The sequence below is a fragment of the Lasioglossum baleicum genome, chromosome 7 (genome assembly GCF_051020765.1).
Source record: "Lasioglossum baleicum chromosome 7, iyLasBale1, whole genome shotgun sequence".
Taxonomy (NCBI): domain Eukaryota; kingdom Metazoa; phylum Arthropoda; class Insecta; order Hymenoptera; family Halictidae; genus Lasioglossum; species Lasioglossum baleicum.
In genome coordinates, this window is record NC_134935.1 from 18,247,974 (window position 1) to 18,263,265 (window position 15,292).

At 43.8% G+C, this 15,292-nt stretch overlaps 1 protein-coding gene across 2 annotated transcripts in view; it reads left to right on the forward strand.

Moving 5' to 3' along the window:
* Myo81f (unconventional myosin 81F) overlaps positions 1–15,292 on the forward strand; it is a 48,463-nt gene that overhangs the window by 29,979 nt on the left and 3,192 nt on the right. Inside the window, exons 4-13 of one of the 2 annotated variants that reach the window (XM_076426866.1) lie at positions 4,981–5,233; positions 6,688–7,022; positions 7,440–7,922; positions 8,693–9,593; positions 9,683–9,935; positions 10,759–10,794; positions 11,023–12,067; positions 12,445–13,034; positions 13,528–13,717; positions 13,798–15,244. In XM_076426866.1, coding sequence (XP_076282981.1) covers positions 4,981–5,233; positions 6,688–7,022; positions 7,440–7,922; positions 8,693–9,593; positions 9,683–9,935; positions 10,759–10,794; positions 11,023–12,067; positions 12,445–13,034; positions 13,528–13,717; positions 13,798–15,244 — 5,533 coding nt within the window. The remainder of the gene's footprint in view (positions 1–4,980; positions 5,234–6,687; positions 7,023–7,439; positions 7,923–8,692; positions 9,594–9,682; positions 9,936–10,758; positions 10,795–11,022; positions 12,068–12,444; positions 13,035–13,527; positions 13,718–13,797; positions 15,245–15,292) is intronic. The other variant, XM_076426867.1, reaches the window with a different exon arrangement.

Genomic DNA, 15,292 nt, shown 5'->3' on the forward strand with positions numbered 1-15,292 from the left:
CTGGAATCGAAAGTGCGAGTGGAATTCTGTCAGGAGACATCTCGCGCGACACGGAGAGTACGTGTAGTTCCTAATTTCAAGTCTTTATTTATGAAACAATTAAAGATGTTCAAGTCTCGGGACTCCTTACCTGCCGCACTTTTAGCCTCGTTCCATCTCACATAATGTTTGTGGGTTTTCCTGAAAAATATTCCGCACTTATCTCGACGGCCCGGCACACTTGCGCGCGAGCGACCATAATCGTTCGCTGGCTTTCAAGATGAAAAATATCGCTGGGTGGTGAAACATGCAGCCCCGTAACTCTGAAAGAATTCATTTTCCAAGTTCCCTTGGAAGTGTTTCACGAGGACATTCCCTTTACGAGGAAGAAATCGCTCCGCGGTAATCCGACCCCCTTAAACCGCCGAGGTAAAGGGTTGAAACTGGCGGAACAGCAGGAATGTTTTGCATCCAGAGGGTCGGGGGACTCGTGTCCCCGTTTATTCCCGCAGCTGTGACTGCGTCTGCGAAATCAGCGCACGGCTCGGCGACTAGAGGCCACGGCTCGTATCAGGATACTTTTACGACCCCTCTACCCCGGTGTCGTTGGCCGTCGACAACGTGCAAAAGATGAACGGAAAAAGCTGCGAAACGAGGCTGCGCGTCGCGAAGGGTGGCAACGCGATCATTTCGCTACGGACCGTTCCTTTAGTGGGTCGTTCGTCGTTGATTAAGGTCGCCGGTGAAGGTTCGATCGGATCAATGGAACCCGTGTCGATCATCCCGACGGAGAACTCGTTCTTTCGCACCCCTGGATTAAACTTGCGCAAATAGACTCTTCGTGTTTGTACAAAGATTCGTCTCTATGTATTATATATGTATATAGAAATACATAGAAATTAACGCGTCAGCTGTTTGACCCATTGCTGTACAGTGCGTATCAGAAGTTTAGACGCACCCTATTATATTTTAAGTTGGAAACTAACCCTTTGCACTCGAACGGCGACTGTAAGGCGCCAGTAAAGTGGCCACAGCAATATTCAAAACAGTTTTAATATTATTATTAAATTCGTCTGTTATCTATAAATCGTGAGAAGCTCAACTGTTACATAAGAAAACTGGTTAAATTTCATGTGCACAATGTAAAAAGGATTACATAGAATAAAAATGATCTGGGTCGAAAGAAATTGCTTCGAGTGCAAAGAGCTAACAAGGAAAGGACCCCAAGTGTCCGACTTCGATTTTGATAATTTTTTGTGAGACGATGGTACATGGTTCCCTAATGATGTCTGCAAAATATTCGGTGTAGTCACTGAATAGTTTTAAAGATATATTTATTTGTTCAATTTCCCCAGAATAAATTACAATAATATTTTCAAGTGTGTGAAGGAAATGAAAGAAAATTAAACTTTCCTTAGCCCTGCTTTCCGAGAGGAAGAAGAGGGGAAGAGCCGCTTTTAACACACGCTCCGCAAATATGGCCGCCGCATAAACACGGCAGGAAGCGACCTTATCGGCTATTTTCGAAGGGAATTATCTCGAGGCCTGTTTACGCTGCCGATAAACTTCACCGGCCCGTTGGATGCGTTGAGAAAATAAAGACCCGGTTAAGAATAGCAGAGTGCAACGTATTCCAGGTGCCCGCCACAGGGAAATCCCTCCGATGTACATACATATCTTATCTACCCCGAGAGGGCTACATCCGGTCCGCGGAGGAACCGATTTCTTCCTGACCCTCTCCTCTCCTCTCCTCTCCTCTCCACGCTGATTGTTTTGCTTTTTGGGCGTTTTTAACGCCATACGTTACCGCGTGCCGTTGTTTGAAATGCTCTTACCACGCTATCTAACTTTTATTGCGAAACCCGGCGGCCATTTTGGAAGCGCACAGCTGCCGCTGAAAATGGATTCTTTGACATACGAGCGTTATCCGTCAGTCAACGCTTTCGAGAGTTATTGGAGGATTCGCGCATACTATGAGAAATGAAATGTATCAGGAAACGATGACGAATGACGTTTTTGTTGATGGTTCCGATTTCCCCGAATAGTGTCATTCCAAATTTCCCGCCTTTATTCTCAGTCCTCTGTAGAATTATACATATGCAATGTCGTTCAAAAATTTGACGCATAAACTGAAACGATACTTCACGTATAACTACTAGACTATGAATCGTTAGTATAAAATGAGCATTTTCTGCATTTGTTACAAGTAGAGAGCGGATCGATTCCACGGATCCAGGGGTGTAGATTCACCCCTACGACGGATAACCATTACTTGTTAGACACCCTGTACGTGGTCCTAATTCGATGACCAGGGACAGTAGTTTGGTCGGACGAGTTCAAAAATGTTGCAAGATAGAGAAGCTTGGATATTTCGATTCACATATTTGTCTTTGCGAGATAACGCCTCGCAGTTCTCAACGGAAACCGTCGCGTCGTGGGGTTAAAGCGATTTGGACGAAAGGTCCCACTGTGCGCCTCGCCGGGTTAAAGCGAATCGGCCCGGTGATATCCAAAGGAACCGTAGAAAACATAAACGCCTTGTTTTCGTTACGATTTGTGCTTGGTAATGGGTTCATGGAAATGGATCGAGTGTGTCGATGAATTTTCACGAGCCGACGCGATGGGAGGTTCGCCGGGATTAACGCTCCCTGCGCTCCCGGTTGCGCGCAGAGAGCTGGTCCGACGCGAAACTGGGTTGCACTACTTCTACTCGGCTCCGGCCGCAGAGACCGAGCTCCGGGTGCAACCTGCATAATGTACGAGTGCACCGGGCCGGGCCGGGCCGGGTCGGGCCGCACGGCACAATGCTCGATTTTTCGAAAACGTGGGACTAAAATCGGTACGACTGATAATGATCCTTTTACCAATGAAAATCTATCCATCAGGTCTGTTATGTCGGGATCTGAAGTACATGCAAAGTTTGGGAAACGCGTCTTCCATGTGTACACACTCCTCGAAAATTGAATTTTACTGTCTCTCGAAAGTGTATTTTTCGAATTCTTTTACATCCGTTGAGTATGTATCAGGCACTTGAACCTTTTTATTTGACATCAGACAATTGGTTGGAAAAGATCGATGATTTCCCTTTTAACATAAATGAAGCAAGATAGTTTAGAATGCAATAGAAATGTCCTGATTATTTTTAAAAATCTTTATTCTACACCGTATGATATAATAAATAATTTGATTTAAAACACAGAGATGATGGTGATACAGTTTTTTTATAACCAAGGTAAAACCTCAACTTCTGCCGTCTGAAAATATGCGTTAATTGCTTTTGCACGATGAATTGGTGCATTATCGTGTTGGAAAATAAAATTTGGACCACCATATCGCCTAACGCATATTGCAACAGTTCTTGGTACTTTTCCGCATTGGCCTTTGGCGGAAACCACATGATCGGAGTTTTACCGATGTACATATTTTCCAAGAGGATAGTGAACCAATTCATCAAATTTGATTGATGAATTATTGAACATCGTTTATATGTGTGTGAATAAATAAGTTCGGTTTTGTTTCACCTTAAAATACCGAAATTACTTTCTTGCCAACCCAATACATATATGTTTAATCGAGACATTGGTTAAAAACTAAATAACTGACACACCTGTTTATCGATCAGAACAGGGTCATTAAGCGATTTCAAGAGATTCCCTTCGCTACATAATCCAATGAATATGAAAGCCGACCAGCACTGTATCTCTTTTTTTCTACGGCATTCTTTATTTTCATGCCGACACAGGGCGTACAATAAAAAGGTCGTCCCGCCTTTCCGTTGGGAGAATATTCGCTCTGTAGCTCCCATTAGCTTTAATTACTGTTTCAAACGCGCAGGCCGCGACAAACAGATTCCAATGATCCAATAGAAGGTTTGAATTAAGGGCGGGGGTGGGCACATCGATCCTGCTAACCCAATTAATTGCGAGCGTCACTCGATAGGACGTTCGTGTTTCATCGTCCCCTTTCATTTACCGATTCCCTTGGGAGATCATATCGCAGCTCGAAAAGGCGTGTGTCTCGATATACGTACATTGATTTCGAACGAGAACCAGCGTTTATAGCGGGCGAATCAATCTTATCAGCCCCTTCATGTTCGTCATCTAGAATCCAGCAAATCGTTCCAGAGGAAATAGAAATTTTCTTTCGCATCTCCAAAACTCTAAAAATTGCAAAACAATAACTTGTACATTATTATTTCACGAATTCTACTGTAATATTTGTCGTACACTCTGCGACAATAATATGAGACACACTATACAAAACCATGCAAATGTCATGAAAAAGAATGTATTCCTGTGGAATGGCGAAACGAGAGGAAATTTATTTTTGGAAACTATAAAACTTTAAACATTGCAATGCGCAATAACTTGTACATTTTATTCATTTTGTATTTGTATTAGATTTTTTAAAAGCATGTTTACCTAAAGTGCGGCCCGCTGTAACGTTACGCGGCATCAAAGTGGCCCGTGGAACCATTTGGGTTGGCCGGGCCTGGTATAGCTCTATACTTGCTCACCGAAGGAACAATTGAACGTGTCCATTTGCGAGTTTCAACTTACACTGTTCGCTCTCCGAAAGTCTTTCAAGCTCTCAAGTCTCAATATGTACCGTGAACACTATCGAATTTGACTCGCGAGAGTAACTTTAGTTTTACTCCCAGATGAACACGTACCTTAATGTCCATTATTCTGATATTGCGTAAAGATTTCGAATTATTGAATAGTTGAAATTGTATTAGGTTGGAAAGAAAGTTCTTGCGCGCGGTTTTTACTATAAAATCAATATAACAAAAACCGTAAGAACTTTCTTTCAGACCTAATACATTTTGATTTCGCTGCTTATGTCGCCCGATGCGGCCGCCTCTCTGTATCACAGCACAGCACTGCCCTGCGCTAGAGTTTCGGGCAGTTCGTCTGTACATATTGTCGCGGTCTGTGCGAGAGATTTCGAAGTTCCGCTAGACAGAAATCAACTGTTCTTTTTTGCCCGTTTGTTTACCAGGAGTACGTGAATAGATACCATGGACAAAAGATGGGATCCCTGGAGCCGCACGTGTTCGCTCTGGCCGAGGCAGCGTACAGGTCGCTTCAGGACACCGAGAGCAATCAATCCTGCGTGATATCGGGCGAGAGCGGAGCTGGGAAGACCGAGACCACAAAATTTATCCTGCAGTACCTGTGCTCGGTGACCAGCAACGTGGACACGTGGGTCGAGCAGCAGATTCTCGAGGCGAACACCATCCTCGAGGCATTCGGTAATTAGCCCCGCTAATTACCAATTACCACTTAATTGTATTTTCGCCGCAGTTTGCTATCGATTCGTGCCCGATATTTTGGCTTGTTGTTGCACGGCCGCCGATGCAGCAGCCCGTTGCACGCAAACTTTCGCGGTCCCTCTCGAGTCTCGACGGTGTTCCCGTAAATTCGTTCAGAAAACAAGCTGCCCGTTTTCGCGTATAACGCGGTCGACGAAACGAATGGGGGTTGCGGCGGGTTAATAGTTTTTCTCCGAGTACTTTCTCTTTTCTTTTCGCCCGGTGCTGATCGTAATCGGGATTTCATTTGTACGGAATTTTACGTCGGCGAGTGGAACACTTGCTCGTTCGGTTGAACAGGGCGGGATATCGGGGAACTGGAAGGGCGGAACGAGAGGAAATTTATTTTTGGTACCGAGATTTTTATCTCTAGAAAACTTGAATTCCGTACGAGTTTCACTGCGCACAATAGATGTTTAGGTTAATATTGTTGATTTTTTTCGGAGATTTTCGCTGGCTCGGAAATACTTTTTGAGGGTATCCGGCATGCTCGTTTTAAAGCACAACCCTCGAAATAGGCGGACGTAAACGGGTGACTTTCACGAAACGGGTCGATGAACGCTATTCTTAATGGCATTTAAAAATAAAGGGGATTCATTACTCGGAGTCAAGAGGCCGAGAACGAGTCAGGTGTTAAACGCAGAAACGAGGGGTGAAAACTGGGTCGCAGGCGGCAGAAGAAAGATTCGAGGGGTTATCATAAAAATTGTACCGTTTGCATTTCCCTTGCGACATGACGACGACGACGACGACGACGACGTGACGTGACGTGACGCGAAACGGAACACGAGAAACGTCGTCTCTATTCTAGAAAAATAGTTCCCGTTAATAGAATCTTTGTACAGGGGCTGCGCGCGAGAGCGATAGCGATGTTCAGGGGTTAGGACACTAACAAGTGTGGGAAAAGATTTTTAAACAACAGTACAGAAAAAAATGATTGATAGATTAATATTAGATTTTGTATTTCAGTTTACTACATATTATGAACTATAAAAAAATGCTTGTAATGTTGAAAAAATAATTTGTTCTTATGCGTTTCGTCGTCTTTGCTCGGAATATCTTTTCTTTGGAATGGCCAACTGGTGTACAGGATTCCTACAAATCGAATTAACTATATTCAAAGTTCCATGAAAAAATAATGAAAAATAAAGAAGTTTTGTAATTGGAGTAGAGTAGTGATTCACGCCGCGCGCCGGTATACCCAGTCGAGGGGGTAGGCGAATTGACTAAGATCGTACAGCTCCGTCGGCTTAGATCAAAACTTTACTGCAGGCACTACAAATGAGATGGAAATGTTCAAGGTGGTTAGTGACCCACCCTGTATAAATATATTATGATATAAAATAAAATGAATAAAAGAAGATGAGACTAAAGTAACATGTTTTCGGAACCAGGTAACGCGAAGACGGTGAGAAACGACAACAGCTCCCGGTTCGGCAAGTTCATGCAAGTCTGCTTCGACAGCAAGTGGATGATCAAAGGGTGCATCATCCAGGATTACCTGCTCGAACAGAGTCGTATAACTTTCCAAAGCGCGGGAGAGAGGAATTACCACGTGTTCTATCAGCTGGTCGAGGCAGGCACGAGGGACAAGGAATTCGCGGAACAGTACAAATTGATGCCAGCTACCCACTACAAGTATCTCAATCAGTCCGGTTGCGTGAAGATCGATGGGATCTCCGACTCGAAGAAACTGGACGCACTTAGGCTCGCGTTCAATGTGCTCCAGGTAATTAAGCTCGCCGGACTGGTACGCTCGTAAAAGTCTGTTCCTGTTAATTACTGGCTCTCTGAACGAAATATTCAGTTCATTTGTCAATTTCCTTCATTTAATATCGCTAAATTAGCTCTTCATTTAATAATTAAACATTCTTTTCAATTATTGAATCTTTAAATTATAAACGGGTTCGTAAATCAGTAAATTTTATATATAAGGCGGGGCAATAATTATTAGCACCTCAGATATCTTCGAAACTATAAGTATCGCATAAATATTTGCTGAAATAAAACAGCATCGGGTGGCGATAATAGCTTTTTTGCAGGTGGAAGATCACCTTCAAATGACCAAAAATACTATTATAAGAAAGGAATAGATCGCAAGTCACACGATTGTCTTTGTCCGAACAAATGCATTTGGTATTTCCAGGTTGCGCCAGAAATGTGCGAAGGAATCTTCCGAGTTCTGTCTGCCATTCTCTGGCTGGGGAATTTGAGCTTCGAGGATGTCGATGGCGAGCGGTGCGAGCTGACTAAAGAGGACGTTGAAATCGTCGGGACGGTAGCTCCGTTGCTTGGCCTCCAGGTCGAGGATCTGACGAAGGTGGTGCTGATAAGACAGATAAACGTGCGCGGGAACATCACGGAGATACCTTTGAAAGTGCAGGAAGCCCGTGAAAATAGGCACGCGATGGCGAAAGCATTGTACTCGCGAACGTTCGCCTGGCTGATCAACCACATCAACAACTGTACGAATCCTGGCCAGGACAGTTCCAGGTTTCTCGGTGTTCTCGATATATTTGGCTTCGAGAACTTCGCCGTGAACAGCTTCGAGCAGCTGTGTATCAATTACACCAACGAGAAACTCCACAAGTTTTTCAATCACTATGTATTCGCGTTGGAGCAAGAACTCGTAAGTGGTCAAACGGGTGTCTCCGCGACCCCCTTCCTATTCGATTAGTTAATTTGCTTAGGGCGCAACTAGTAATGCGAGGCGGTCGTGTTGCGTAAGTTGGAGAAAACAAATCGACCAGTCGGGAAATTATCACGCTACTTAATCACTTCACCAGCTGCCACCCCATATAAGCCCTTCTGATCCGACAACCTCGGCTGTCCTAAGAACCGTTCTTTTTTAAGACAAGCCTGTTGACACCATTAAATCGTACTCAAAACTCTAGTGTGTACTTCACTCTTTTCTTCGCGTGTACAATCTCTTAAAACCATTTTTTTCCGCGCACCACACTAACTACTGAGGACCTAAACGCGTGACGGGTGAACATTTTTAGCTAATTTTGGTAGCTACACGAGTCCGCATAGATCCTATATATGAGCCGATAAATTTACTTTTGATGATATATCGTGTGGACACATTAGTCTTTCCGATATCCTCAATAAAACAGCTATTCAGTTAGTTTAATTGCCACAAATTAAGTACTTAAATGATAATTTGGATGATCCCCGTCAAAATAGACTCGGGCACAGCCGTCGCGTCGGAGGCTTAAAGAAAATTATAGACATGTTTGGGCCCATTCTATCACCCTAAGTTTTCCGTTCGATAACGATTCTCATAAAAAATTTTGATACGAAGACCTAATTATATAAACGCCTCGATTACTATAAAAAGAACGTTTGCCCTCCGATGTCCGCACCAATTACCCTAACTCCTGCCGTTTCAAATTTCAGTACCGGCAGGAAGAGATCCAATACTCCCATATCACTTTCACGGACAACACCATGTGCCTGGAATTAATCGAGAAACCTCCGCGATGTGTTCTTAAGTTACTGACCGAGCAGTGCCATATGCCGAAAGGTTCGGACCTAGCTTACCTAACGAATTTGCACGCCGAATTCGAGAACCATCCGTGCTACGTGAAGGGCGACGATCGCCGTAAATGGGAGAAGGAGTTCGGCGTGAAGCATTACGCCGGTTGCGTGACCTACACGGTGGAGGGTTTTGTCGACAAGAACCGGGACGTACAGCAGGACGTCTTCTTTGACTTGATGACGCGAAGCACCAACGAATTCGTACAAGAGATCACGGTCTATCAAGATTTGTTAGGGTGTACCGTAGCCAGGGCAAGCGGAAGCTCGACGACGATGTCCCGGGGGACGTCGAAAGGCAAGCCAACCCTTTGCGACTCGTTCAGACATCAGTTGCAAGCATTGGTCGACGTTCTCCAAGCCACCACCCCTTGGTACGCGAGATGTATCAAGCCCAACATGCAGAAGATAGCGAATAATTATGACGAGAAGCTGGTTCTTGATCAGCTGAAATATCTGGGCATGTTGGACATCATTAGGATTAGGAAAGAAGGTTTTCCGATACACATGGCCTTCCACGACTTTGTTGCTAGATACAGATGCCTCGACAAGGGGCGCGTGTCACGGTCTGACAACGAGACAGAGACTGTCAGATGTTTGATCAGTAGTCAAGGTATCCCGGAGACCGAGTGGCAGATCGGAAAGACTAAAGTGTTCCTGAGGAGCTACGTGCACGAGCCTTTGGAGGACTCTAGAAACCAAATGGTTACCAGCAACGCGATAATGATACAGAAGATTTGGAGGGGCTATGTTGTACGGAAAGGTGCTTGTCTTTTTTCTCGCATAAATTATTTCATTCTCTTTTCTGTACACCGAGATTAACAAATTCGTACCTTTTCTTATTGTTTGTAGAGTATAAGCGTATTAAAGACGCTGCGCTCAAAGTACAGCATGCGTATCGGGGTTGGAAGCTGAGAATAATGTTCATCAGGAAGCGGAGAGCAGCGATTGTCATTCAGAGTCACTTGCGTGGTGTATTCGCTAGAGAAGTGGCAGCGGCGCTGAGGGAAATGAGGCGAGTGGATGAAGAAATGAGGAAGAGGGAAAGATTGGAAGAGGAGAGAAGACTCATGGAGGACAAGAAAGCGTTGGAAGAAAGCCAGAGGTATAAAAGTTGTCTACATCTCATGGTCCATGGAATACCGGGAAAGTTTTCTCGTATACTAATATCGGAGGACAGTCTACTAGCATTGTACACGGTTTAAAAAGGGATAAGGTTATATTATAGGTTGTGTCACCTAACTCTATTAGCATAAATACTTGCAAAATACTCGTTATATAACGAAATATTCGAAATAAATATTGCTTGGTATCGAAGGGTGTGCGCAATATAATAATTGATTTATTACTTTCTAAATGTAAATGCAACCAATAATTACTGGGATATTCTTTAACTATTATGTTGAAAGCCGCCCTTAGCATCATAGAGTTTGATTAACCCTTAGCATTTGATTTACATTATTAAATATGTCGGTATCTAATCAAATATCCATGCAATTTGAAAGACCATAGGGAATGGAAATATTATTATACAATATTATACAATGGGTTGAAACTTCTTTTTAATATAACAGCTTATAATTCATTGAAGTTAGTAAAGTTAGTTGATTTAACTTTTACAATGAGTAGACTGCGGATCTTTATGCAGAATAAAAATTTTCTACATCGATTGCAAGAAATGGAAACTAAATTGAATGTTATCTATTCCCTTAATGATTTTAATAAAGGAGAAATAATCTATCGACATCTTCAATTTGTCAAATTCAAATGCACAAAGATCCGCAGTCCAATAACGAGTATTATAATGACAAAACTTTCCCAGCATCCGATGTCTCGTCCAGAAATTTTAGTATGCTAAAGTATACAGTGACGTTTATGTGGGATAATGGTTCTTTAGTGGGTTAATTTTCAATTTGTGTCCCTTGTAGCGCACAGTACAATGGTATTGTCGGAATGGAGCCCGGGTAAGTTCGTCAGTAGTTCGCAAAGACGAATTCGAAAGCCCTTGCTGCATGATAAGCTCTGCAATAAGTAATCGCTCTTAACATAAATACGGAGCTTTATAATCACCATACGCACACAAGCACGCGTCTCTCGTTTTTCCTACCTAATCTGTGCGCTTGAACACTAAAAACACACTCGCAGCGACGCCTTAAATTCAATATGATTTGGGGAATTGTTTAATTTTGCAGGAAAGCGCAGGAAGAGATCGCCGCGTTATCGCAGATGGCGGAACAAATGAACTCGAAAATGGCTGCGTCGGATTTGCAGTCGGTGGACTTGGATAATCTGTTCTCCTTCCTCTCTGACGTACAATCGACGAAAGGCAATCAGATTATCGCGGAAATCGGGGAACAAATGGACGAACTGATGGAAGATCTCGACGTGGAGCTGGAAACCGTGATACAACAAGAGATGGAGATGAACTCGAAGACGGAGTCGAAAGCGAACACCCCGAACGGCCAAGAAGCTTCTTCGCCTCTTCAGTCGCAGCCTCAGCAACAGAGGATAACCAGTGGGACCACTAGCAAACTTGGTCAACCAAGTCTTCCAGAACCTACTGAACCACCTCCGCCTCCACCGCCTCCTGCCCCACCTTTAGTTCTAAACGGAGACTCCTCCACTGATAACGGGGAACCAATTTACGAGTCCGTTTTGCCACGCGAGGACAATAGTCCCGATAGTCCTATCGTAGTGAATGGAAACTCCGGTCCATTGGTAAACGGCGACACTTGTGGATCCCCTCCTCCTCTACCAAATAATAAGACTATGAAGGAACAAATTGCCGGTAGTCCTCCTTCTCGACCGGAATCTAGAAACTCGAATAGTCACCACTTGCATCACAATCACCATCAGTCAGTGCCCCAGCAACAACAAAATGGTCACGATCAACAGCAGCCGCAGACGCAACAGTCCCAACAGCCGCCTGTCGAGCGAGAACAGAGACGCAAATGTCGAGTAGAGCGCAAGCTTCAAGAACTCGAAGACAAGAAAGAGCCGGACAATGAAGTCACTTACCATGATATCGTAGAGTTTGCACAGAATTACTTCAACAGCCACGAAAGATCTCCCGAAGGGACGATCATTGCTACTCTTACCAGGAAATCACGTGGTAAAAGCGTCGAGTACATTCCGAAATATGAAATGGTCACATACTATAAAGGGTCTACAATACCGAATTCCCACATTCATATGTACGATCCGGATAACGTCAACGTAGCCTGTTCGGTGTTTAGGGTAAGCGATTGAAACTCTTAACCCCCTTAGCACTCGATTTGTGACTCTGAGGCGCCACTAAAAATTGCTGTACCATTATTCTAAATATTGTTTACATTATTAGTATTCGGATACTCTTAAAAAGACGATACCTTTTTTAATATTGGACCATACGATTTGAACTGTTTCGAGAAATAAGAACAATTGGCTTACTACACAACGTGAAAAGTTTTTTTTTAAAGCAATTGCAAGTTGTCGGAATTGCAGGAAAAAATGTTCAATTTTCCAGTTAAAAATAACTCCGAGTGCAAAGGGTTGCAAAGGGTTAATCATTGAACCATTGAATTGAATTTTGTGTATTTCTAAACAACTGTTACATATGCTTCCTTAATCTTCAGGATCTTTGCAAGTACATTCGGGGAGAAATGAAATTGGATCAAGAAATCGCAACCATTCAAAGCATAATTGGTTACGGCATAGAACGCGAAGAACTGCGGGATGAGATATTCGTTCAGTGTATGCGTCAGGCAACGAACAATCCTAATCCAGAATGGGCAGAACGAGTCTGGTTGCTGTTGTGTCTAGCAATCGTTGCTTTCCAACCCAGCAAACTGCTGTACAAGTATTTTGTGTCCTTCTTGAAAAAGAATTTGGCTCTCGAAGGAAAATTAAGGCAGTACGTTCAATGGTGCGTCGATAATTGCAAAAACATGAAGGTTTCGTGTAGACAACACCCACCGTCAACTGTGGAGATTGCTGCCATGAGACGATTAGGTACCATAGTGTGCCGGTTCTTCTTCTTGGATGGGAGAACTAAAGCGATCGACGTTCACCCAACCGATACTGCTGCAGATGCGGTGGCAAAATTAGGTGAAAAGTTAGGTCTGCGGTCCCTGGAGGGTTGGGCAATTTATCAGAGTAGACCCGACGGAGAGGAACACGTGCGTGCTCACGACTATTTGTACGATGTCATTGCCGCTTGGGAAATGTACGTATAATTGTTATGCGATTATTATATTGATTACTAGACTGCGGATGTTTATGCAATTTTCAATTTTTGTAGACAAATTTTATGTACGTAGTACCAAATAAGGTCCTATTTTCATTGGTGATAATTAGACAGCGGATTTTATGCATTTATGACAAAAATGAGTAGCTGTAGTTGCAATTCAGGTAGAAAATTTTTATTTCGCATAAAGATCCGCTGTCTGGTAATAACATTTGTAGGTCCAAAGGGATTAAAAATCGTACTAAGTTCTGTTGAATTTGATACTCCAGGATTTATTGAAAATTTGTATAAACCATAAATGCATAAGGATCTGCAGTTTATTGATTACGTTTGTCACTTTGTTAATATCTTTTACAGTATAGTTAGCTCTATCATATTTGTTTCGTGTATTTTTCTACGTTCTGAAAGTATTCGAATAAATTTTCTCAACCACGTTTCCGGGTTACTAACAGTCTTCGTTTGGTGCTTTCAGGAAGCAATGTAAATTAAACACAGCGCAATCGACATTCTCGACTCTACGGCGTGGCAATAACGCTACATTGGGCAGCGGTGATAATCGATTCGTTTTCAAACGTAGGCTCTTCCGAAACACTCGAGAAATTTCTCAAGATCCCGTCGAGGTGAACATGTTGTATGCTCAGGCGGTTTACAATGTCGTCAAGGTACGTTTTACAACAGCATTACACGAAAAGCAAACACCTAACCGTCTCGAATCTATTTCTAACCGATTCTGAATTTTCAGTGCGACGACTTTCCCGTGTCGGAGAAAGTCGCGCTCCAGTTGGCAGGTCTGCAGGCGCAGGTTTCTCTGGGCGATCCGAAAGATAACGATCGGTTGGACTACTACAGCGAAGTCGACAGTTTTTTGCCTTATCGAATAAGTCGCGCCCGCGGCGACGACGTTTGGGTGCCAATAATAGCTCAAGCTCACAGACAGTATGGTGCTGGCCGGAAGGAACTCGCAGCCAAAGTGTTGTATCTGTCCTGCGTGATGCAGTATCCTTTGTACGGCACAACGATGTTCAACGTCACCTATCGGGGATACTGGTCCTACGGTAATCAATTGATCCTAGGCATTAATTGCGATGGTTTGATGCTGATCAAACCGGACGACAAGTTCGTCTTATCAGAATATCGCTACCAGGACGTGGAGAGTATCATGCTGGACCCTAGCGATTCTTTCATCACTCTGTCTCTTCTTCGACACAACCCGGACAGCTCGCACAAATGTTTTGTGTTCGAGACAACGCAGAAGAACGAGATAGGTAGCCTGATTGTTAGTTATTGCCCATCACTGGCGGGTTGGATCACAGAAAACGAGGTTCCTACTAAGAAACTCAAGTGTATCACTAACGAGGATCGTATTAGGCTCTATCATAATTTAGTGAATTGTCGGAGGACATTGGTCGACGCGGAAATACTGAGGAAACCACAGGATTCCGGTGGTGGCTTCTTGAGGAATACTCTTAGGAGGCTGTCCAAGCACAGAATAGAGAAGCTGCGACAGGAACATGGTAGCGCCACTGACCATGGCGAGACTTACAAAGGTTTCCCGTATGCCTACTGGGCATTCAGCAGACAAGCGATACCGCAGAGTCTCTCGAAACTGCCCGACCCTGACGAGCAGATCTCTTTGAGCGTGTTCCAGTTGATATTGACGTACGCGGGTCTAGGGCAGAATGGCGACACCGTTCGAAGAGTGGAAGACGAGCACGTAAATCTGATACAGACCGTGATGGAACGTTGCATAAGGAAAGAGAATCTGTTAGGCGAACTGTATTTACAATTAATTAAGCAGACCACCGATCATCCCGACCCCAATAGCCGGGTAAACCTGAGGCATTGGGCATTGCTATCCTTGGCCTGTTCGGTCATTCTACCGCCTCAGAAAGTTATTCGAAAGTATCTAATCGCGCACCTGAAACGATGTGCCAGCGATTACGTCACCGAAGAGGGCAAGTACGCTCGATTTGCTGAAAAGTGCCTTTACAAAACACAGGGCACCAGGAGGAGACAGTGGCCGCCAAGCAGGGAAGAAATCATGTGCACCATTAATCGCAGGCCTATTTATGCGAGATTCCATTTCATGGATGGACAGTATCACGCCGTTGAATTCCATCCATCGGCGACAGCCAGGGACGTGATGGAGATCATTAAAATCAAGATTGGTCTTGAAGAAACAGCGATGGGTAATTGTCAAAGGACATTGTAACATTTTCTTTCCATTGGACCACTTT